This window comes from Camponotus vicinus, unplaced genomic scaffold (assembly GCF_025532165.1).
Source record: "Camponotus vicinus isolate PSW18456_S1 unplaced genomic scaffold, iyCamVici1.0 SCAF_3, whole genome shotgun sequence".
In the NCBI taxonomy this organism is placed as follows: Eukaryota; Metazoa; Arthropoda; class Insecta; order Hymenoptera; family Formicidae; genus Camponotus; species Camponotus vicinus.
Genome location: NW_028141967.1, coordinates 11,242,589 through 11,269,374, shown reverse-complemented (window position 1 = coordinate 11,269,374; position 26,786 = coordinate 11,242,589). Strand labels below are relative to the sequence as shown.

The following is a 26,786-nucleotide window of genomic DNA, read 5'->3' as shown; positions in this document are numbered from 1 at the left end:
AAACTTCGCTTATTTGACGATGTGTCAGACTGCGTGTTGAAGAAACGACGTCTCGTCGACGACGATTATTATCGTGCAACACACTGGGCACTGCTATTTATCAGCAGTATGAAGAATCTCATTATTAAGGTAAGAATAAGTGAGTGAGTGAGAGAGTGAGAGAGGAAGAGGGAGAGAGAGAGAGAGAGAGAAAGAGAGAGAGTACGGTGCATGTGTGGATACGCGTGCATAAATACACCACACACACACACACACTGATTGTTACACTCATCGTGTGCAGCAATCAGCTGATCGCGTCGAGCGCCCCACATGATCGCCTGTATCGGACGGTGAGTTGCGCCGTCCCTGTCTACCTCTTGTACTCGTTCCGTAATTCGCAAACTATTTTATTTAATAATTTAAAAACTAAGCCTCATAGACAATTTTGGTAAAGGGAAAATCGTCTTAGAATAGACTCGACAATTTATTTTTTTAAAGACAAATGTTTGTTCTGGATCACCCTGTATAAGGCCGCGGCACAGGTCCCACGAGTCACGACTTATCAGTCAAAGAGTGCGGACTATTATAGCCGCACCTCCTCTAGCTTTTGCGAAGAGTTCCAGAGTTCCATAAATTAACCACAGACGGTTAATTTTTTTTTTATGGCGAATTCCGTCATATTAGAAACTGATCTATATACAATGTAAAAATATTTGGATATGTATAATTAGCCAATCTTGGTTAAAGATGAAAATAATATATTCGTCCAATATTACAATTCAATATTGGCTCAAAATGAAATCGCGTCTACTTTGCAATATTGGACCAACATGGGAAATATTCGATATATATTGTTAGCCAATATTGCTGCAATAAAGTGTGCTACTAGGGATATATATACAGGGTGTCCCATTTCAAAAAACGCACCTCTATAATTCTTCAACGAAGCATTTTCAGCAAAAAATGTTTCAGACAAAAGTTGTATGGTTTCAAGGGGGACATAAGATGGTGTCATTAATTTGACCTTGAATAGTTACTTGAAGGACACGTGAAGATCACCTTCAATTTTCTAAATGGAACCGCCTACTTTTTATTGCATATTCTTGCAGCTCATCTCGAGAGCTTTCCAAAACACTATAATTAAGTTAGTTTTCATTAAGTACTTTTCGAGTTATGAGGCTTGAAATAATTTCTTAATTTTACATAAACCGTAAAATATCTTGTAAAATATTCATTTTTCGATTATCTTACCTTAATACTTTCATGCACAAAATAATGTGAGAAATCGATTAGTGTAAAAAAAACACATAATTGTTTCGGAGAAAAAATATGTAATTTGCAATTAACAATTACATATTTTTTTTCGAAAACAACTGTTCTTCCTTTACACCAATTGAATCCTCACATTATTTTGTGCATGAAAGTATTAAGGTAAGATAATCGAAAAATGAATATTTTACAAGATATTTTATGGTTTATGTAAAATTAAGAAATTATTTCAAGCCTCATAACTCAAAAAGTACTTAACGAAAAGGTACTTAATTATAGTGTTTTGGAAAGCTCTCGAGATAAGCTACAAGAATATGCAATGACAAATAGTAGGTTCCATTTAAGAAATTGAAGGTGACCTTCATGTGACCTTCAAATAACTCTTCAAGGTCAAACCAATGGTACCATCTTATGTCCCCCTCGAAACCAACTTTTGTCTGAAACATTTTTGTTTGCTGGGCTTAGTTTTTGAGATATTTCAATGTCTTCAGATAAATTGGCCACCCTGTATATACTTACCCGCAAAAAAGAGGGCAACTAAATTTTAGCACAATTTTTTAATATTTTTCAATAGCAATAAATCAGCAAAACATCATCGTATTGAGCTGAAACGAAGCTCAAATTAAAGCTTGAACATTCTTCTTGAAAACCAAGAAAACCAAATTTGAGTTACAAAAAACGTTTTGTAAAATGGGAGACGTTGAAGATAGACTTTGAGAAATTCAAAATAAATTTTTTTTTGAACTGTTGCGTTGCTCAGGAGAATCAGCTCCCGGGTACAAAACTGTATGAGTTTCAAAGCTCATTTGTTTCCTAACAAATCCATATTTTAATCTATTTTCTAGTACCCTTTTTTGATAAAGTTACACCGTTTTTAAGAAAATTTAACAAAATGGACCCTTTCTTGTTGTTCAGATATTTTCTAATTGTTAATTGCAAATTACATACTTTTTCTTAGAAATAACTATGTGTTTTTTTTACACCAATTGATTCCTCACATTATTTTGTGCATAAAAGTATCGAGATAAGATAATCGAAAAATAAATATTTTACTAGATATTTTACGGTTTATGTAAAATTAAGAAATTATTTCAAGCCTCATAACTTGACAAGTAATCAATGAAAAAATACTTTATTATAGTGTTTTAAAAAGCTCTTGAGATAAGCTACAAGAATGCAATGAAAAATAGGGATTTCCATTTAAGAATTTGAAGGTGATCTTCATGTGATCTTTAAAAGACTTTCCAAGGTCAAATAATTGTTACCATCTTATGTCCCCCTTTTATTCATACAACTTCTTTCTTTATCATTTTTTTGTATATGTAAAAATAACGGAGTTATTTGAGGTGTAAGAGTTAAATGAAACATCCTGTATAACAATGTTTATAAGAATAAATAATAAAATTTTTATTGTATTTTTTATATCTTATATCCGTTTTTTCCTGAAATAAATTTCCTCTCTAAATTTACTTTCTAAAATTTATTGTAATGTATATAATTATACGTATAACTTTTGATAATATATGTATTATGTATTATTATGTATTATTTAAAGATTATGTTCAAAGACATTATCACCACAATTTAAACAGTATCTATAGAATTCTTTACAATGTTGGTAACATTGGATGCTTGTACTTAGCATTTTTCTGTGTCAGACAGTGTAACACTGTGCCGTAGTTGGAACGCTTCGTGGTGGACACAGTGTTATTCTGTATCCTCTATGTCGCTAGCTGGAAAACGCCCATTGGTTTGGAGGCCAAGGCAAGAGTATCTTAAATTTTTTAAACGGAATCCCCTATTTTTATTGCATATTTTTATAGCTAATCTCGAGAACTTTTCAAAATGCTATAATTAAGATATTTTTCATTAAATACTTTTCGAGTTATAAAACTTGAAATAGTTTCTTAATTTTATGTAAACTACAAAATATCTCGTAAAAGGTTTCATTTTTCGATGATCTTTCCTCAATACTTTTATGTATAAAATAATGAAATCAATTGGTGTAAAGAAAATACAGTTATTTTTTAAAAAAATGTGTAACTATTAACTGCAAATTACATATTTTTGTTAAAAAATTTTAAAAAGTTAAGGTGGTATTGCCCTGACCTTGACGATCTAAGATCAAACTGATAAGAATCTGTCAGTAAATAGGTCATTTTAAACCTTACAACTTTTGTCTGTAATATTTTCCTGAGACCATTATTTTTTCTAAAATAATTGGCCGTTTCCACCCACTGAACTCTAATAATACATACTGGAACGAGCTATCCCTTTGTTTAGGCATGGTGGGGGGTGGTCAAGATTGGAGAAAAGGACACAAATAGTATGTAAGTACATTTGTCTCGTTCTAACATGTACTACCTTTTACTAAAAACATTTGCCTCAATTAATTTCAGTGTTGTTAATGCCATGTGGCATAGTAAGTATTCTTAATGATAATTAGTTACAAGAATATAATCATAGGAAACTATTGTTGAATTATTTATAGATTTTTTCTTGAATACTATCTCGAAACATTTTTTGAACAATGTTTTTAGAGAAGGGTTTTACTGAAGCGATTAATCAATCAGAAAATCACAACAAGGATACAGATACTTATACGATATGATTGTCTCTTTCTCCAAGTTTGGCCGCCCTCCACTCCTGATGGCTCGTTCCAGTTTGTATTAGAGTTCAGTGTTTCCATCCTACATTTTGTTACGTCCGAAATGATGTCGATATATATCGAACGCGCACAATACAATCGGCACACACTATCATTAGCGCATTCGTAAATGAGAATATTTTTAATATTAATTTTAATATTAATATTAATAAAGAAATTTTAATAACTGTAACAAGAATCAGATTATTTACAGAATAAAGGAAGAGGGCCCCTAAGGCCTATATTCCGCCCCCTTGAAATTTTGATCCAAATGATTGAAATCTATTTCCTGACAAAGAAAAAGTATATTTTTAATGATTTTAGGTGAAACGAGGGTGTTTTGGGCAAATTAATCCTTAGATTAGTAGGGGTTTGTTTAAAAAAAGGTCAAAAATATGTTCTGGAAAATATTTTCAAATTGTCAAGTAATTCGCTTGAAACTCGTTACTCGGAGGTTTTCGGGGTCGCTGATTACGAATCTGTTGTCAGATTTCAAAAATTCAATTTTAAAAACGAGTAAAATCTTTTTTTGGTTAAAAAAGGATAATATAGAGTGGAACGGGAGTGTTTCCAGCAATGTTTTCTATAGAATGTGAGTTATACTCGAATGCGGTGGGGAAGTGGTTTTTCTTGTAAAAAATAATTCTGACAACTCAAATATTTATCGAATTAATTAAGTTTTAGTTTCGAATACTCTGGAGGATTTGTACTAGAAGATATACGTTAATGGAAAAATACATTTCCCCTCAATGAGTATTTTGGTGTAGTGCTTGTTTTGGTTCATGTGTTTAAGAATCGTTGGTGAAGAAGTGGTCATTTACTCTTAGCGTTACCCAGGAACAACGACGTGAACCAAAACAAGCACTACACCAAAATACTCATTGAGGGGAAATGTATTTTTCCATTAACGTATATCTTCTAGTACAAATCCTCCAGAGTATTCGAAACTAAAACTTAATTAATTCGACAAATATTTGAGTTGTCAGAATTATTTTTTACAAGAAAAACCACTTCCCCACCGCATTCGAGTCTAACTCACATTCTATAGAAAACATTGCTGGAAACACTCCTATTCCACTCTATATTATCCTTTTTTAACCAAAAAAAGATTTTACTCGTTTTTAAAATTGAATTTTTGAAATCTAACAACAGATTCGTAATCAGCGACCCCGAAAACCTCCGAGTAACGAGTTTCAAGCGAATTACTTGACAATTTGAAAATATTTTCCAGAACATATTTTTGACCTTTTTTTAAACAAACCCCTACTAATTTAAGGGTTAATTTGCCCAAAACACCCTCGTTTCACCTAAAATCATTAAAAATATACTTTTTCTTTGTCAGGAAATAGATTTCAATCATTTGGATCAAAATTTCAAGGGGGCGGAATATAGGCCTTAGGGGCCCTCTTCCTTTGCGGATTAACACATGTCCGAGTTGACTCAAATCTCAGTGACAGTTGTTGTTTATGAATAACTTCTTAACGACGCGTTTAGAGGCGATCTTCCATTAACCTTCCTGACATGCGGTACAGCGGACGACATAAATGATCGCAAGGGGAAATACAGGAACACAACAACACACACACATAATATATATAATAGAATATACATATATATAATAGAAATTCTAAAATTTTATAGTTGGTCATTTTGCAAATTAATCAACAATCAAGTTAATTGTAGTTTATTCGAAAAGACATTTAACAGTTTACAAATGTTGATTAAGAATAGAAATATTTAGAGGAGCGATGTTTTATTGTATGCTTTTTATTTATATATCTGTGATTGTACAGGCTGTCTGACGTTAAGTGTTCTACTGAAAATATATATAAGTAGATCTTGTTAAACTAAACTAAAAATCAAAGATTTTGCCATCGTTGCTATGACAAAAATGTTGGACTGTACGTACTCCAAGTCTTATCTTTTCGTTGTTATGCAACACTTGCTGCTGACATGTCTAGAGCGTGAGTATCTTATGATCTAGCCGCGGATCACGCGCTTATTGATCAATCTTTGTTAATTAATATCTCGAAAGTTTATGATTGTTTGTAAAATAATATAAGACTTTGTAGCTCAGTTTAACGAGCTCTACTATATTTTCGATGGGACACCTTACGTCAGACACTCTGTATATGTAATTTATATATAATATAATATAATACAATATAATATAATATAATATAATATATATATATATATATATATATATATATATATATATATATACAGGGTGGGCCATTTTAATGTCTCACCCCAAATATCTCTTTTCCTATGCCTTTTACAAAAGAATGTTTCGTACAAAAGTTGTATGGTTTCAAGGGGGACATAAGATGTGTCATTAATTTGACCTTGAATAGTTATTTGAAGGTCACGTGAAGGTCATCTTCAATTTTTTAAATGGAACTGCTTACTTTTTATTGCATATTCTTGCAGCTCATCTCGAGAGCTTTTCAAAACACTATAATTAAGTTAGTTTTCATTAAGTACTTTCCGAGTTATGAGGCTTGAAATCATTTCTTAATTTTACATAAACCGTAAAATATATCTTGTAAATTATTCATTTTTCGATTATCTTACCTTAATACTTTCATGCACAAAGTAATGTGAGAAATCGATTACTGTAAAAAGAACATATAATTGTTTCGGAGAAAAAATATGTAATTTGCAATTAACAATTACATATTTTTTCTCGAAAACAACTGTTCTTCCTTTACACCAATTGAATCCTCACATTATTTTGTGCATGAAAGTATTAAGGTAAGATAATCAAAAAATGAATATTTTACAAGATATTTTACGGTTTATGTAAAATTAAGAAATGATTTCAAGCCTCATAACTCGGAAAGTACTTAATGAAAATTAACTTAATTATAGTGTTTTGGAAAGCTCTCGAGATAAGCTATAAGAATATGTAATAAAAAGTAGGCGGTTCCATTTAAAAAATTGAAGGTGACCTTCACGTGACCTTCAAGTAACTATTCAAGATTAAATTAATGACACCATCTTATGTCCCCCTTAAAACCATACAACTTTTGTACGAAACATTTTTGTATAAGGCGTAGGAAAAGAGATATTTGGGGTGGGACATTAAAATGGCCCAGTATATACAATACAGCTTATCCTTAAAGTCTGTGATTTAGCTCTTGGAAACTTTAGAAATGGAAAAACGTTTCAGACAGAAATTGTAAAATATTAAGAGAAACATGATGGAAATATGGATTTGATCTTGAGCACATAATTGTTCTCAAGAAAAAATATGTAATTTGCAAAGCAATTACACGGTTTTTTTTTTTAAGAACAATTATGTGTTTTCTTTACACCAGTTGATTCCTCTCATTTTGATACCAAATTTTGGTATGATACCAAAAAATGAATATTTTACGAGATATTTTGTAGTTTACATAAAATTAAGAAATTTTATTTCAAGCCTCATAATTGGAAAAGTACTTATAAATTCAAAAAGTACTTAATAAAAAAATATTTTGTTATAGTATTCTGAAAACGCCTCAACAAAGACTATAAGAACATACAATAAAAAAGGGGATGTTTTCATTTAAGAAAACATCAATCACATTGACCTTGAAAAGGTCACTCAAGATTAAGTCCATATTTTCATCATCTGTCTCTCTTAATATCCTAAAACTTTCATCGGAAATATTACTCCATATGTAAAATCGAGATTTAGAGATTGGATCAGACTTTAGAGACATCCTGTGTACACACACACACACACACACACACACACACACACACACACACACTGTATATATTTGTGTTTTAGTTAAAGTTACGCATACTATACAGAAGCTATTCTTATCCGCGAAAGAAGAATGTGAAATTGATTAAATGGAGCAAGATACCAGAATCAATTCGATTAAATAAATAAAACTAAGGATGTGATAAAATGTTCTTACCGAGATGATGAAGATTACAAATTTCTATTTGTGCATTCAAAAATTGGAAGAAATAAAAAATTTAAGAAGGTATTCTAATGTAAGACGTGTTTCTTTTTAATCTTTTTTTAGAAATGTTTTACAAAGAAATTATAAGAATTTTTATTGCTGACATTTGGTTGGGAAGTAACTCGTTACTTGTAACGAAGTTACAGTTATAGTTACTTTTTTTCGGTAACTCTAACTTAACTCGTTCCTCTTTTTCAATTTGTAACTGTAACTTAACTCAGTTACATATTTTCGGTAACTAGTAACTAATTTAATAATTACTTTAATAGTTACTTTATATATATATATATATATATATATATATATATATATATATATATATTATTATAAAAATATAAAATATATAATATATAAAGATTTAAAATATATAATAGATATAAAATATATAATATATAAAGATTTAAAAAATAAATATATATATAAGTAGGTATACAAGGCGGGTTCTAACGCAGGTCCTCTCAGGGGGGGTGAGGCGCGAGGGGAACCGTGGTGCGGGGGGAGTGACGTCACGCGCGGGGAAGGAGGAACTGCAGCGCTCGGTGAGTGACGTCACGCGCGAGGAAGGGAGTCTGCGAGGAGAAGGGGGATCCGCGGAAAGAAGACGGTGGTGTGAGAAGGATAGCGCTACGTGTGGGAAAAGGACAGCGCTACATGTGGGAAAAGGATAGCGCTAAGTGTGTGAAGAGGACAGTGCGACAAGGATGACATCAACGTGCGACAAGGATGGTGCAATGTAAGATGGCGTGAGAAGGACGACGCAAAGGTAAGTGAGCGACGAGCATATGAAAGAGAGAAAACGACAATAGCGCGAGAACAACGCGTGCGAGAGAGAACGATATTGCAAGAACAACGCGAGTGAGAGAGAGAACGATAGCGCGTACGAAAGAGAGAACGATAATAGCGCGAGAACAACGCGTGCGAGAGAGAACGATATCGCTATACTTACAACTAGCGCAAGAGAGACGCAAGGGATGGAAGCGCAAGGAGAGGCGCGTAAATAATTGCAATTTTTTTTTTCGTTACAATTAAAAATATGTAGAATTTATTTAAATGTGTGTATGAGTATTACAAATTGTGTGTGTGTGTGTGTGTGTACTTAATATTAAAATTTAAAAATTAATAAAATATAGGGAAAGAAAATAAAATGATGAATATAAAATAATGCGGACGGTGCGCCGGGCTGTAAGGGGGAGGCAGCTCCTGAAACAGGAAAAACGCTACATTAATTTTATCTTAATTAAAATAAAAAAAATAAAAAAAAACTAATTTAAAAATTTTAAAAAGAAATATGTACCTTAGCCCCCTGGAACTGCAGAGCCGTACCAGTATTCCAGTAACCGTCTTCTTCTTTCCTCTCCCAGTCTTCTTTGTATTTCCCGTATTCTCTCCTCTTCGATTATTCTGTTCTCTTCGTATCTTATAACCGATAGTTCGCAGATTTCGTCAAATAGGGACTCCATCCCGAAGAGCAGCCGCAGATTAAAAATGTCGAGATATCTCCACGATCCATTTACATCATTATCCTGGCGACTCTCCGGGGTGTCGCCCCATTCCTCCGCGAGATCGTGTCGCGCGTTCCAGCGCTCCGCCCGCACGTTGCGTCGATGCTGTATGTGATGAACCCGGGAATTTTGACATCATCGGGGTACTATAAAATAATATATATTAAAAATCCACATACACATACGCACAATTGTTTTCACAAAAACACTACCTATCTTCCAGACAAATACCACTTTTAGTATCACAGAAAATAAGAGCTCTACAAAACTCCTCTTCCAAAATGAAAAATGAAAAATAGAATCCATTTTATTTGCAGCGTAAGAAATAATCACACACACACACACACGGAAAAAGAAATACCACGGTTAAACTCGCTGACGCTCTTCTTTCGGACAATACACGACTGAGATTGAAATCGAATGTTACTCTCCGCTGTAGGAATTATAAAGGTCTCAAAACTGGAAGGGTTACACTAGTGTACGAATATTTTTTACACCCACTGTATATATTAACCATTCATGATCCTTTCATGGTCTTTTTCTACGCTCGGTATAAACAATATGAACAGTATTCCTATGAAGAGAAATGGATCTTGGAACCTTCCTTCTTTTTATGTTTTCTGTTTATGATACCAATATTCGACTGCTTTACACCCTTGCCGCGCGTGTGAGAGAGAACGCGTACAAGAGAGAACGATAGCGAGACTTATAATTAATGCGAGAGCACGCAAAGGATTGGAGCGCAAGGGAAAGGCGTGTAAATAATTGCAATTTTTTTTGTTACAATTAAAAATATATAATTTATTTAAATGTGTGAGTTTAATAAAAAAAGTATACAATATAAAAGAAAAAATAATATATAAAATAGGCCGTCGGGCTATGTGGGGAAGCCGTTTCTGAAAACAGAAGAAAACATATGCATTTCATTAGTTTAAATTATTTAATAATTTATTTTAAGATACTTTTGATATATAATAAATTAAAAGATACTTACAATGTTATCCATGACTCATCTATTTTAATTTGTGCAAATAGGGCACATGTTGCAGGGCAATATTTGATTCAAACATTTTTTTGCACCCTTTGCATGACATATTATCCATATTGCTACAACCTATGGTTCTATGTTCCCGAACAGAACTAGTTTTTTCAAACTGATACGGGTCTTCTAGAAAGCATTCGGTACAATATTTCGATCCATTTTCCATATAGTAATAAGAAATGCAACATATCTTTGTTGCTTCGTTTAATGTTATTATTTCAGGTATGCTTAAATTTCGCTGTTTCTTTTGTAACTTTTCATCAAGAATATCGTCACTATTGTCACTATCGTAATCACTGTCCTTCGCCAAGGGTTCTATTTCTATATTATTGAACTTGTAAATTTCTATTTCCCTTTTTAATAATAAATTGCAGATAATTTAAACATTAATTGCATACATGTGCTATGATAATTACGTTCAGATTATTTTCTAATGCAAAGTATATAAAATGTTTTATCAAATATACTACAATGATCAAATTGTGTATGTGTAGGTGACAGAACAAGAATTAATAGACTTAGTGGCAAATAACATGATGATGATCAATACAAACTTCATGCTGAAGTGATATTTCTGAATGCTTTTCCACGTACAAATTCAGGAAAGAATTAAAAGTTATGGCTAAGAAATTAATTTCAGAGCAAAAGGATAAATTATATTTTTTATAATTATTATAATATTGAATTATAATTTAATATTTTCCATATAACTGTGGGCATATATAAAACTTAAACATATATTGTTAGAAATTTCTTTCAAGTTATTAATAAATCATACACATTTAAAGACAATGGAAAATGGAATGTATATGTATATATAAATATATACACATATAAATAAAATTAATAAAATCTACATATGCACGTCTATTTTCAAATCTTTTTCCTTTATGTATTTTTTTTTTATAATATAAATGTATATCTCTTCTATACGAAATGATAATTATAATGATCAGTTTTATTATCGAGAAATATATGTTATGCCATTGATTCTTATTTTCATTTAAATTTAAAATAAAAGCGTTCTTATAATTCAAATGTAACTTCATTTTAATATTTCAGAGTAATAATGTTGATCATGTTTCATACGAATCGTTATGGTATAAGAAGTATTTTTACAGAAAGACTTAATATATGTTGCATTGCGATGTTAGCAGCTTATATCCGTAACTGTACCATGCATACTACCGATTCTTTCAATTAATTACTATGCTTCTGTAAGTTATACTGGGATACCTGAGATAATTTTGGCGATATACATAATTTAACATATTTCTAACCATTTCTCTTTGCAACAAAAACACAATGCAAAAATTCCTAGTAAATAATAGTTGCTGTTTTCGAATTATAAATATTATTATTTGTATATTTTAAAACAAATAAATTTCTGTTTGCAGAAATATTTGTTACTTAAATTAAACTATAAAATTAAAAATCACTTATGTATTGGGAAAAATAATTAGTTAATTAATCTATATATGTTCAAAAACTATATAAAAATCCTAATTTAACTATAATAAATTTTGTCGAAATATATTTGTTGAATATGTATAAATCTTTGTTTCATTAAATTGCAATTCTCTCTATATCTACAATTAATATATCTTAAATTCATATTTGATCAAAATAAATGCACATAGGCGAAAGTGAAAGTAAAATAAGTAACATAAAATTAAAACATATAAGTAGATAAAAATAATATAATATATAATATAAGAATGACCAGAAATGTAAAACTTACTGCTCGCATATGTGTTAAATTAAAATTAAAATTTGAATGGTGTAGACTTCATTGCCGGAGCGTTTAAAATTAAATAAAATGAATCCATTATATATAAACTCAAGCTACAAATTTTATTTATCTGTTTTGATAATTCCTCATATATTTTGCGAATCTTTATTAATTCTTTTGTAATATTGCATAAATAAATAATAAAAAAAAAAATAAGATAAGATAGCAAAAATGAAAAGAAGAAGTAGAGATATAGTAGATAGAAAGGCAAAAAAATTAAGAAAGGAATTCTGCGGATCTATTAAGAATTTTTAATAACTAAATGTGTATTCTTTTACACTGCATTTAAGTACAGTGTATTAAATAAAAAATTGATAGCATTCGATCGATTTGCATTTCGATTTCGTTGAAAAATTAGTTTCCATTTTTTTTTTTATATGTTCCGCTTTATTATATGATGGGCATTAACCATAAGTTTTATAAGCAAAAAAGAGAATATGAAAATCAATAATCTATCTCTTTAGCACATACATGTATAAATTTTGTCTAATTGAAATAAAAAAGTTCCATATTTATATCAGTCACGTAATATTTTTAAGGAAATCACAAAAATTAATGAAATATAATCAAGCAATTATTGAATATGTCATATTGAAGTGTATACTAATATCATATTCAAAAAATTACATAATTATAAAAAATATATAATAATGAATAATAAATCTTTTATTAAAAATAATTTATAGGCAAAGAAATTTAATTAAAATCATAAAATGCCGGAAAAATTATTACGCTATCCGAATCGTTATGTGGAATATGTAGTTTAGGCAAATACGCTTATTGTTTGACAGAATAGAATGTTGGAATGCGCAGCAATTTCTTTCTAATTAGTTTTTATCTTCTTGCATTTTACAAAAAAGTATCGTATATATTACTTCAATTTTCTCTCTCTTTTGTTTGATATATTTATTCAAATCTTATCTTCTTAACAATACAAAACAATCACATCTTCTCTCTTAAGCATATAATAAAAGTAGAGGTAATATATTTCTACTGTATGGTACAGTAACTTTATGGAATAATATCTTCCAGTACGTTGATAATAGGACATCGTCAGTATTCACTATAGTGGTTACTACATAATATTGTACCAGTGAGTATAATTTTTAGCATATTAAGTGTATTCATTCGTTACAAAAACTTTTTACAAGCAGTATACAACTAAAAAAAGAAAAGCAAGTCAACATTGTTGTCGACGTGTAAATAGGAACGAGTGATATTTGGTTTTCTCAAGATGCCTCGATTACTAAGGAATTATTCAAAACTTTTTGTTTTGGAGAAACTGAAATAAGGAATGAAATAAGGAATCGTGTTAAGAATGAAATATACAGCTCAGACTTGATAAACGGTTTTTTATTTTTAATTTAGACGCACGCTTCTATTTAAAACCTATGCAATTTAAATATAATATATTTTTGAATGTTATTAAAGATCGTAAACCTACATTGTATATTTAATATCTTAACAATAAAATATGCATTTTTTAAATTTGTATGATTATATAAAACTATTTTAAAAAATTATGAATTTTAATTTGTTAGTTTTATAATTTTATTAAAAAATTATTATCATAATATGAAATATGTGACAGTGTCTAAACACTATACTTTCTATGCACTAATTTTAAAATCGTAAAAATGCTTCAAATTATGCTTTTTACCAATTATATCCCAATCACTCTTGATTTAATTTTAAGCTATGCAATACTTTAAAAGAAGATTCATTTTATTTTAATGAAAATGTATATTATATCCACTTCACTAATTTAATTTTCGTTTAATTAATTGAGACGACCAAAATAAAATTTATTTAGTGCAATTATTTAGGGTACAGTGCTATTAATCGCTAAATCGATTTTTAATTGAATTCAATGTTTCATACCTAGGATCTAAAATTCAAATATTTCCGGCAAAATGGATGATTCAAAGATAAATGCAAAAACAAATATAATCTTATATAATATTTAAATAGCAAACTATACTGTCAATATGAAGTGAGATATGCACAGAGCATTAAAGATATGAGATGCAAATGTACTAGGTTTATAAAAATTTTATAATTAATTAAAAAAATAAACATCTATTATTTTTAAAATTTTACTGTGGAAAATAATGTTTATGGCTGTCGAACGGCTATCGAACGGGTCAGAAACGACTGTGAACGAGGCTACGGACTACCAACAGGGCCAAGGACGGCAACAAACGGGTCAAGAACGTCTATCGAACTCCAACGAACGGGCCAGGAACATCTATCGAACGTCTATCGAACGCCAACGAACGGGCCAGGAACGGCTATCGAACGGGTCAGAAACGACTGTGAACGAGGCTACGGACTACTTAGAAGCGACTACCAACAGGGTCAATTACGGCAACAAACGGCTGCGAACAGCTATCGAACGGGGCAGGAACAGCTAACGAACGGCTATCGAACGGGTCAGAAACGGCTGTCGAACGGGGCAGGAACGGCAACTAACAGCTATCGAACGGGTCAGAAACGGCTATCGAACGGCAACTAACAGCTATCGAACGGGTCAGAAACAGCTATCGAACGGAGCAGGAACGGCAACTAACAGCTATCGAACGGCTGTCGAACGGCTACGAACGGTAGCGGACGATACAGAACGGCTATTGAAAAACGACAAACGGTAGTGAACGGCTCAGAAACGAAGAGCTAAAGAGTGGCAACGAATGATAAAACGCACGGTGATACTCGGGGCACATATCGTTTGATCGACGAATCGAAACAACGATGGATCGACGATCGGGAATAACCGAGGAAGCGAAGAAACAACATAGTTTAGAGAAATGGCAGTACACACACACACACACACACACACACACACACACACACACACACACACACACACTATTTCCGTTCGATAACCGTTCAACGGTCGTTCATTTCCATTCGACAAACGTTCAATAGTCATTCGACAGTCGTTCAATATCATTCCATAACCGTTCATTTTTCAATAGCCGTGGCTATTGAAAAATGAACGGTTATGGAATGATATTGAACGACTGTCGAATGACTATTGAACGTTTGTCGAATGGAAATGAACGACCGTTGAACGGTTATCGAACGGAAATAGTGTGTGTGTGTGTGTGTGTGTGTGTGTGTGTGTGTGTGTGTGTGTGTGTGTGTGTGTGTGTGTGTACTGCCATTTCTCTAAACTATGTTGTTTCTTCGCTTCCTCGGTTATTCCCGATCGTCGATCCATCGTTGTTTCGATTCGTCGATCAAACGATATGTGCCCCGAGTATCACCGTGCGTTTTATCATTCGTTGCCACTCTTTAGCTCTTCGTTTCTGAGCCGTTCACTACCGTTTGTCGTTTTTCAATAGCCGTTCTGTATCGTCCGCTACCGTTCGTAGCCGTTCGACAGCCGTTCGATAGCTGTTAGTTGCCGTTCCTGCTCCGTTCGATAGCCGTTTCTGACCCGTTCGATAGCTATTAGTTGCCGTTCGATAGCCGTTTCTGACCCGTTCGATAGCTGTTAGTTGCCGTTCCTGCCCCGTTCGACAGCCGTTTCTGACCCGTTCGATAGCCGTTCGTTAGCTGTTCCTGCCCCGTTCGATAGCTGTTCGCAGCCGTTTGTTGCCGTAATTGACCCTGTTGGTAGTCGCTTCTAAGTAGTCCGTAGCCTCGTTCACAGTCGTTTCTGACCCGTTCGATAGCCGTTCCTGGCCCGTTCGTTGGCGTTCGATAGACGTTCGATAGATGTTCCTGGCCCGTTCGTTGGAGTTCGATAGACGTTCTTGACCCGTTTGTTGCCGTCCTTGGCCCTGTTGGTAGTCCGTAGCCTCGTTCACAGTCGTTTCTGACCCGTTCGATAGCCGTTCGACAGCCATAAACATTATTTTCCACAGTAAAATTCTAAACATAATAGATGTTTATTTTTTTAATTAATTATAAAATTTTTATAAACCTAGTACATTTGCATCTCATATCTTTAATGCTCTGTGCATATCTCACTTCATATTGACAGTATAGTTTGCTATTTAAATATTATATAAGATTATATTTGTTTTTGCATTTATCTTTGAATCATCCATTTTGCCGGAAATATTTGAATTTTAGATCCTAGGTATGAAACATTGAATTCAATTAAAAATCGATTTAGCGATTAATAGCACTGTACCCTAAATAATTGCACTAAATAAATTTTATTTTGGTCGTCTCAATTAATTAAACGAAAATTAAATTAGTGAAGTGGATATAATATACATTTTCATTAAAATAAAATGAATCTTCTTTTAAAGTATTGCATAGCTTAAAATTAAATCAAGAGTGATTGGGATATAATTGGTAAAAAGCATAATTTGAAGCATTTTTACGATTTTAAAATTAGTGCATAGAAAGTATAGTGTTTAGACACTGTCACATATTTCATATTATGATAATAATTTTTTAATAAAATTATAAAACTAACAAATTAAAATTCATAATTTTTTAAAATAGGTTTATATAATCATACAAATTTAAAAAATGCATATTTTATTGTTAAGATATTAAATATACAATGTAGGTTTACGATCTTTAATAACATTCAAAAATATATTATATTTAAATTGCATAGGTTTTAAATAGAAGCGTGCGTCTAAATTAAAAATAAAAAACCGTTTATCAAGTCTGAGCTGTATATTTCATTCTTAACACGATTCCTTATTTCATTCCTTATTTCAGTTTCTCCAAAACAAAAAGTTTTGAATAATTCCTTAGTAATCGAGGCATCTTGAGAAAACCAAATATCACTCGTTCCTATTTACACGTCGACAACAATGTTGACTTGCTTTTCTTTTTTTAGTTGTATACTGCTTGTAAAAAGTTTTTGTAACGAATGAATACACTTAATATGCTAAAAATTATACTCACTGGTACAATATTATGTAGTAACCACTATAGTGAATACTGACGATGTCCTATTATCAACGTACTGGAAGATATTATTCCATAAAGTTACTGTACCATACAGTAGAAATATATTACCTCTACTTTTATTATATGCTTAAGAGAGAAGATGTGATTGTTTTGTATTGTTAAGAAGATAAGATTTGAATAAATATATCAAACAAAAGAGAGAGAAAATTGAAGTAATATATACGATACTTTTTTGTAAAATGCAAGAAGATAAAAACTAATTAGAAAGAAATTGCTGCGCATTCCAACATTCTATTCTGTCAAACAATAAGCGTATTTGCCTAAACTACATATTCCACATAACGATTCGGATAGCGTAATAATTTTTCCGGCATTTTATGATTTTAATTAAATTTCTTTGCCTATAAATTATTTTTAATAAAAGATTTATTATTCATTATTATATATTTTTTATAATTATGTAATTTTTTGAATATGATATTAGTATACACTTCAATATGACATATTCAATAATTGCTTGATTATATTTCATTAATTTTTGTGATTTCCTTAAAAATATTACGTGACTGATATAAATATGGAACTTTTTTATTTCAATTAGACAAAATTTATACATGTATGTGCTAAAGAGATAGATTATTGATTTTCATATTCTCTTTTTTGCTTATAAAACTTATGGTTAATGCCCATCATATAATAAAGCGGAACATATAAAAAAAAAAATGGAAACTAATTTTTCAACGAAATCGAAATGCAAATCGATCGAATGCTATCAATTTTTTATTTAATACACTGTACTTAAATGCAGTGTAAAAGAATACACATTTAGTTATTAAAAATTCTTAATAGATCCGCAGAATTCCTTTCTTAATTTTTTTGCCTTTCTATCTACTATATCTCTACTTCTTCTTTTCATTTTTGCTATCTTATCTTATTTTTTTTTTTATTATTTATTTATGCAATATTACAAAAGAATTAATAAAGATTCGCAAAATATATGAGGAATTATCAAAACAGATAAATAAAATTTGTAGCTTGAGTTTATATATAATGGATTCATTTTATTTAATTTTAAACGCTCCGGCAATGAAGTCTACACCATTCAAATTTTAATTTTAATTTAACACATATGCGAGCAGTAAGTTTTACATTTCTGGTCATTCTTATATTATATATTATATTATTTTTATCTACTTATATGTTTTAATTTTATGTTACTTATTTTACTTTCACTTTCGCCTATGTGCATTTATTTTGATCAAATATGAATTTAAGATATATTAATTGTAGATATAGAGAGAATTGCAATTTAATGAAACAAAGATTTATACATATTCAACAAATATATTTCGACAAAATTTATTATAGTTAAATTAGGATTTTTATATAGTTTTTGAACATATATAGATTAATTAACTAATTATTTTTCCCAATACATAAGTGATTTTTAATTTTATAGTTTAATTTAAGTAACAAATATTTCTGCAAACAGAAATTTATTTGTTTTAAAATATACAAATAATAATATTTATAATTCGAAAACAGCAACTATTATTTACTAGGAATTTTTGCATTGTGTTTTTGTTGCAAAGAGAAATGGTTAGAAATATGTTAAATTATGTATATCGCCAAAATTATCTCAGGTATCCCAGTATAACTTACAGAAGCATAGTAATTAATTGAAAGAATCGGTAGTATGCATGGTACAGTTACGGATATAAGCTGCTAACATCGCAATGCAACATATATTAAGTCTTTCTGTAAAAATACTTCTTATACCATAACGATTCGTATGAAACATGATCAACATTATTACTCTGAAATATTAAAATGAAGTTACATTTGAATTATAAGAACGCTTTTATTTTAAATTTAAATGAAAATAAGAATCAATGGCATAACATATATTTCTCGATAATAAAACTGATCATTATAATTATCATTTCGTATAGAAGAGATATACATTTATATTATAAAAAAAAAATACATAAAGGAAAAAGATTTGAAAATAGACGTGCATATGTAGATTTTATTAATTTTATTTATATGTGTATATATTTATATATACATATACATTCCATTTTCCATTGTCTTTAAATGTGTATGATTTATTAATAACTTGAAAGAAATTTCTAACAATATATGTTTAAGATTTATATATGCCCACAGTTATATGGAAAATATTAAATTATAATTCAATATTATAATAATTATAAAAAATATAATTTATCCTTTTGCTCTGAAATTAATTTCTTAGCCATAACTTTTAATTCTTTCCTGAATTTGTACGTGGAAAAGCATTCAGAAATATCACTTCAGCATGAAGTTTGTATTGATCATCATCATGTTATTTGCCACTAAGTCTATTAATTCTTGTTCTGTCACCTACACATACACAATTTGATCATTGTAGTATATTTGATAAAACATTTTATATACTTTGCATTAGAAAATAATCTGAACGTAATTATCATAGCACATGTATGCAATTAATGTTTAAATTATCTGCAATTTATTATTAAAAAGGGAAATAGAAATTTACAAGTTCAATAATATAGAAATAGAACCCTTGGCGAAGGACAGTGATTACGATAGTGACAATAGTGACGATATTCTTGATGAAAAGTTACAAAAGAAACAGCGAAATTTAAGCATACCTGAAATAATAACATTAAACGAAGCAACAAAGATATGTTGCATTTCTTATTACTATATGGAAAATGGATCGAAATATTGTACCGAATGCTTTCTAGAAGACCCGTATCAGTTTGAAGAAACTAGTTCTGTTCGGGAACATAGAACCATAGGTTGTAGCAATATGGATAATATTTCATGCAAAGGGTGCAAAAAAATGTTTGAATCAAATATTGCCCTGCAACATGTGCCCTATTTGCACAAATTAAAATAGATGAGTCATGGATAACATTGTAAGTATCTTTTAATTTATTATATATCAAAAGTATCTTAAAATAAATTATTAAATAATTTAAACTAATGAAATGCATATGTTTTCTTCTGTTTTCAGAAACGGCTTCCCCACATAGCCCGACGGCCTATTTTATATATTATTTTTTCTTTTATATTGTATACTTTTTTTATTAAACTCACACATTTAAATAAATTATATATTTTTAATTGTAACAAAAAAAATTGCAATTATTTACACGCCTTTCCCTTGCGCTCCAATCCTTTGCGTGCTCTCGCATTAATTATAAGTCTCGCTATCGTTCTCTCTTGTACGCGTTCTCTCTCACACGCGCGGCAAGGGTGTAAAGCAGTCGAATATTGGTATCATAAACAGAAAACATAAAAAGAAGGAAGGTTCCAAGATCCATTTCTCTTCATAGGAATACTGTTCATATTGTTTATACCGAGCGTAGAAAAAGACCATGAAAGGATCATGAATGGTTAATATATACAGTGGGTGTAAAAAATATTCGTACACTAGTGTAACCCTTCCAGTTTTGAGACCTTTATAATTCCTACAGCGGAGAGTAACATTCGATTTCAATCTCAGTCGTGTATTGTCCGAAAGAAGAGCGTCAGCGAGTTTAACCGTGGTATTTCTTTTTCCGTGTGTGTGTGTGTGTGATTATTTCTTACGCTGCAAATAAAATGGATTCTATTTTTCATTTTTCATTTTGGAAGAGGAGTTTTGTAGAGCTCTTATTTTCTGTGATACTAAAAGTGGTATTTGTCTGGAAGATAGGTAGTGTTTTTGTGAAAACAATTGTGCGTATGTGTATGTGGATTTTTAATATATATTATTTTATAGTACCCCGATGATGTCAAAATTCCCGGGTTCATCAACATACAGCATCGACGCAACGTGCGGGCGGAGCGCTGGAACGCGCGACACGATCTCGCGGAGGAATGGGGCGACACCCCGGAGAGTCGCCAGGATAATGATGTAAATGGATCGTGGAGATATCTCGACATTTTTAATCTGCGGCTGCTCTTCGGGATGGAGTCCCTATTTGACGAAATCTGCGAACTATCGGTTATAAGATACGAAGAGAACAGAATAATCGAAGAGGAGAGAATACGGGAAATACAAAGAAGACTGGGAGAGGAAAGAAGAAGACGGTTACTGGAATACTGGTACGGCTCTGCAGTTCCAGGGGGCTAAGGTACATATTTCTTTTTAAAATTTTTAAATTAGTTTTTTTTTATTTTTTTTATTTTAATTAAGATAAAATTAATGTAGCGTTTTTCCTGTTTCAGGAGCTGCCTCCCCCTTACAGCCCGGCGCACCGTCCGCATTATTTTATATTCATCATTTTATTTTCTTTCCCTATATTTTATTAATTTTTAAATTTTAATATTAAGTACACACACACACACACACACAATTTGTAATACTCATACACACATTTAAATAAATTCTACATATTTTTAATTGTAACGAAAAAAAAAATTGCAATTATTTACGCGCCTCTCCTTGCGCTCCCATCCCTTGCGTCTCTCTTGCGCTAGTTGTAAGTATAGCGATACCGTTCTCTCTCGCACGCGTTGTTCTCGCGCTATTATCGTTCTCTCTTTCGTACGCGCTATCGTTCTCTCTCTCACTCGCGTTGTTCTTGCAATATCGTTCTCTCTCGCACGCGTTGTTCTCGCGCTATTGTCGTTTTCTCTCTTTCATATGCTCGTCGCTCACTTACCTTTGCGTCGTCCTTCTCACGCCATCTTACATTGCACCATCCTTGTCGCACTGTCCTCTTCACACACTTAGCGCTATCCTTTTCCCACATGTAGCGCTGTCCTTTTCCCACACGTAGCGCTATCCTTCTCACACCACCGTCTTCTTTCCGCGGATCCCCCTTCTCCTCGCAGCTCCCTTCCTCGCGCGTGACGTCACTCACCGAGCGCTGCAGTTCCTCCTTCCCCGCGCGTGACGTCACTCCCCCCGCACCACGGTTCCCCTCGCGCCTCACCCCCCCTGAGAGGACCTGCGTTAGAACCCGCCTTGTATACCTACTTATATATATTTTAAATTTTTGCAAATTGTATTGGACCGCCTTGCACTTGCGCATAAACGCTTTTATCGATACTTTATGATCCAATGCATATGCTCCCATTTTTTATTAATAAAAATTTTAAACATATTGAATCATTTAACATATCTTAGTATTATTTCATGATATGTGTTACATATGTATTAATCATTATAATATATGTAGAGAGTATTTCATATATGTTATAAATATTAAAAAAACTAACTAAAAAAATATAGTAATAAATATTTGTAATTTGGATTATTCGTGATGTATATATATACACATATATAAAAAATATAGTAAAAAAGTAAAGATTAATTATATACATATACTATCTATCTTAAAATAATGAAATTATAAGAGCGATGCAATAAAATTATTTTTTTTATAAGTTTTCTTTTACATTAAACAAAAATTTTTGTTTTTATTCAGCTGTTTTTAAATTAAAATAAAGTATATATTTCTCTCTTTAAAGTGAATGCCTCTCTTTAAAATGAATTCTAAAATTCCCTATAATTTGCAAGAATTAAATTAATACCTTATAAGATTGTCATTAAATTTTTATTACTGCGTGCAGATTTAATATTTTTATTTCCATTCCAAGGAAGTAACTACAAAGTAACGACTCGTTACTTTTTAAGTAACTGTAACTGTAACGCGTTACTTTTCAGAATCGGTAACTTGTAACTGTAACTAATTACATTTTTTACTAAAAAAACTGTAACTGTAACTAATTACTTTTATAAAGTAACTTTCCCAACTCTGCATTTGATACATAATATTTATTTACTTTTAATTATATTTCACAACTTTTTAAAAATAAGTAAAATTATCGAGGAATAAGCTCCCGAATAATGGTCTTAAAAAGAAGATATTTTATAACCATGATTTCGGTCGTCCAGCTCATCTAAAACAAAAAATAAATTTTGATTAATTTTATTTGAAATGATAGCGACATATCTGCTGAAAGTACACACACAAGTTCTCGATCGGTTTAGCTTTTGAGATATCGTGATCCGTTTAAAAAACATAGTTTTGAGGAAAACGTAAAATTTTCCGTATCGTATTTAAATGAATATAATTATATTTACAGTTAATCTACTCAGGACTTCATACAAAAAATCTTCTTCTTACTCAAATAATTCGAATTCGGCTGATCTTTCTTGTCTTTTATCAATCCTGGCTTTTTTGCATCTACTACGAATCTATGTTTTAAACGGTAAATTCGATATTATATACATTTCCCATACTCACCTACATTTCAGCGTGTCAATAGTCACTTCTATAGGTATAATTTTTAGAATACACAATTTTTAAATTACATTTGCCCTACAAACTTGCGTGTTTTTTCGATAGTCAAAGCTATAATAAATTCACTATTAATAAATTCACACTTAAAATCATATAAATACAACAAATTTTCGTTTGTATAATGATTAAAAAAAACTACTAGATGTCTCGTTTCAAGTTAAACCTTGTTGGGAAGAAGAAAAGATCTAACTTTTGTCAAAAATCTATCGTAACAATGCTCTTACGAGTGACACGCTACACGTTATGGCGTGCAATACGCCGCCTCTTTCAAACTGTTCCAAATCCATCAATTTTACAAATTTAGGCAAATGCTTTTGCAGACATATTTTTAAAGCCATTGTTTAAAAAAATGCAAGAAATCGATTGTTTTCAAATTTTTATTAGAATACCTCCTTAAAAGGACATAAAAATATACATTTTTTAAATTAAAGATACGAGCCATCAGAAAACCTTGAATTTATATTTAAAATTTAATTACGAGACTAGCAGTAAGTATAAAAAGAATTAATTATGATGAAGATTGTAAAAAGAGTTAATTTATTATGATAAAAGTTGTATAAAGAGTTAATTATTATAAAGAAAGAAAAAGAGAAAGAGAGAGAAAAAATGTATATCTGTATAAAAAAAAGTTATGATATTTATCATGAATAAGTGATTTGAGAATTGCATTTTATTGTTCTTAATATTGCTAAAAGAGTGTTTTTGTGCGCTGTATTATGGCACGATTCGCATAACTTTAGCGCCATGATGTAAAAGTTAATTCCTATAGCATTTTTAACGGAGAGAATATTGGAAAAATATTTAAAAAATTCTACGACCAATAAATATCATTAATAAACAATGGATATCATTAATAAACAAAATTCTATATCTAATCTTGATCCTTGTTGAGAGTGAACTTCGTTTCCTTTTGTAAAATACATGCGTGGATACAATAGGTTCCGCCAGCCCTACGGGGCAGCTCCACTTCCACAGAACATATAACCTAACCCTATTCTGATTTATAACTAAAATTTGGCTCGTCTTGAAAAGTACATACCTAAACATCTTTCTTCAAGTCGTAGAAAATATAATAATTTTCAAAGTCATAAAAAATATCAACAACATAGAAGTCAATCATTATTCCATCTAATTTCAATATAAGAAAGGTAAACAATGTCAAATGAAAACATATATAGTCTATATATACAGTGTCATGAAATTATACAGGGTGGCCAATTTATCTGAAGACATTGAAATATCTCAAAAACTAAGCCCAGCAAACAAAAATGTTTCAGACAAAAGTTGTATGGTTTCGAGGGGGACATAAGATGGTACCATTGGTTTGACCTTGAAGAGTTATTTGAAGGTCACATGAAGGTCACCTTCAATTTCTTAAATGGAACCTGTAGTGTTTTCCTCTATTGTTTTATAGTACGTGCCGATTTAATAAATACACAAGGGTTTTCTCCTGTGTCTCTGTCGTCATATATATCCTCTATTGTGTCGCCCTCTCTCCTCGTATCCTACATCTCCTTCCTTATTTTAACAAAATGAACATTTTTTAATCAAATACATTTTTTGCATTTTTTTCTATCGATAGCGAAATAATAATTTCTGAGAACTAATCGAATAATATATAGAATATAAAATAAAGTGTCAATTATAAACATACAATAAATTAAATCTTTTAAACAAAATGCTATATTCTAATTAACTCCTTTCTTTTACTCTTTGGTTTAATACCCTACTAATTTAAGTTGAAATACTTCGTTGCCCTATACTTTCTCTCTTTTTTTTTTTTTTAATTGTCCTCTTCTTTTCCTTCTTTCATTTTTGTGTTATTCTCAATTTCCTTTTCCTTACATATCTTCCATTCTCCTTCCACTTTCTTGAGGTGTGCGATGTTTCTCCTGTATTCTTGTCCTGTCTCGTCATTCCTTATTTTATACTCGTTTCCCTTTCTTTCCGTAACGGTGTGTGGTGTGGGATTGAAATTTGGAGTAAGTTTATTTCCTTTTATCATATTTTCGATGTAGACTTTGTCTCCTTTTAAAATTGTGTTCTCCGTTGCTTTTCTCTTTAAATCACTGTAGTGTTTTCCTTTTTCTTTTTGTATTTTGTCTTTGTCTCTAATTTCTGAATCTTTATCTTGATTTTCAATATCTAGAACTGAGGGAATTTTGTCTCTAAATTTTCTTCTAAAAAATAATTCGGATGGTGATTTACCCGTGACAGAATGCGGAGTACTGTTGTACATCATAAGGTAAGTATAAAGTTCTTGTTTCCAGTCTTTTTTTTCTATTTGGCTGATTTTTAGTCTTTTTAGAATGTCCCTATTCTGACGTTCGACTTCTCCATTTTGTTGTGGCCAGTATGGTATGGTGTTGTAGAGAGTGATTCCACATTCCTTGCAGAATCTAGCGAATTCCTCGCTTGTAAACTGTCTTCCATTGTCAGCCGTCATTGTAACAGGGTAACCATTTCTAGCGAAAATTTCTTTTAACATTTTTATTGTTTCCATGGCTGTAATATTTTTTGTTGTTTTAATCTCTTTGTACCTACTAAAATAGTCTATTATTACTAGTATGTAATCTCCACTTGGTAAAGGGCCCAAATAATCTATAGCTACATCAATCCATGGTTCCAGTGGTAAAGCTCGACGTTTCATTGGGTTTGGCGCATTTGGTGTTGCTACTAACGTACATCCTTTGCATGCTTTGACTCTTTTTTCTGCTTCGTTATCCATTTTAGGCCACCACACTTTAGTACGAAGTCTTTTTTTCATCGCTGTTATGCCTGGGTGCCCTTCATGGGCCGAATCAAGGACTTGTTCCCTTAATTTGCAGGGAATTACTATTCTAGTGCCTCTGAGCAGAATGCCATCATGGAATGTCAATTCTGTTTCGAATATTTTATAGATTTCTACAGTCTTTGCCCATTGATTCGTGAATAATCCTTCTTTCACTTTACAGATTTCTTCATCCTCTTCCGAATGTTTCTTGATGTCAGTGAGAGGTATTGCTACCGGTCAAGAATTTTCGACTATTGAGTTTATATAGTTTTCGTTGTCGAATGGTTCCGCGTAAGTACTTCTACACAGTCGTGACAGGGAATCTGCTATATTCGTTTTTCCCGGTCGATATACCACTTTGTAATTAAATGCTTGTAATCTTAGCACCCATCTCTCTATTCTGGCACACGGTTTCGATCGTGGTCCAAATATTATTTCAAGAGGTTTGTGATCGCTAATAAGTTCAAATTTATCTTTTCCATAAAGATATATTGCAAAATGTTCGACCGCCCATACCAACGCTAGGGCTTCTTTTTCTGTTTGGCAATACTTTTTCTCACAATCAGTCAAACTCTTATTTCCGTAAGCGATTATCCTAGGCCCCTTGAAATTGTTCTGTATCAGGACTGCT

The 26,786-nt window shown here is 31.3% G+C and overlaps 2 protein-coding genes across 4 annotated transcripts in view; one reads left to right on the top strand and one right to left on the bottom strand.

Annotated features, from left to right (window-relative positions):
* The window catches only part of Gb (solute carrier family 7 member genderblind), a 128,597-nt gene extending 120,716 nt beyond the window's left edge, over positions 1–7,881 (top strand). For both annotated transcript variants that reach the window (XR_014437694.1, XM_083093538.1), the window contains one exon: positions 7,677–7,881. Coding sequence is in view for 1 of the 2 variants with exons in the window: in XM_083093538.1 (XP_082949664.1) it covers positions 7,677–7,741 (65 nt within the window). In the remaining variant the exon portion in view is untranslated. The remainder of the gene's footprint in view (positions 1–7,676) is intronic.
* A 7,298-nt stretch (positions 7,882–15,179) lies between these two features.
* LOC145968221 (uncharacterized) lies at positions 15,180–21,901 on the bottom strand. 2 transcript variants are annotated; one of them, XM_083093550.1, is made up of 2 exons: positions 20,853–21,901; positions 15,180–16,069 (listed from the first exon to the last, which is right to left on the bottom strand). In XM_083093550.1, the coding sequence occupies exons 1-2, from the start codon at positions 20,892–20,894 to the stop codon at positions 15,647–15,649; spliced, it is 465 nt and encodes a 154-aa protein (XP_082949676.1). In that variant the 5' UTR covers positions 20,895–21,901; the 3' UTR covers positions 15,180–15,646. The 2 variants fall into 2 exon arrangements, with proteins under 2 accessions (XP_082949676.1, XP_082949675.1); XM_083093549.1 differs by having other exon boundaries at positions 21,736–21,901.
* Between the last annotated feature and the right edge of the window lie 4,885 nt (positions 21,902–26,786).

Coding starts and splice junctions, on each gene's coding strand:
- LOC145968221 (XM_083093549.1), bottom strand. CDS start 21,825: ATGTGGGAAAAGGATAGCGCTAAGTGTGTGAAGAGGACAGTGCGACAA. Junction 16,070..21,735: donor GTGAGAAGGACGACGCAAAG/GTAAGTGAGCGA, acceptor TATTATGTTTAG/AATTTTACTGTGGAAAATAA.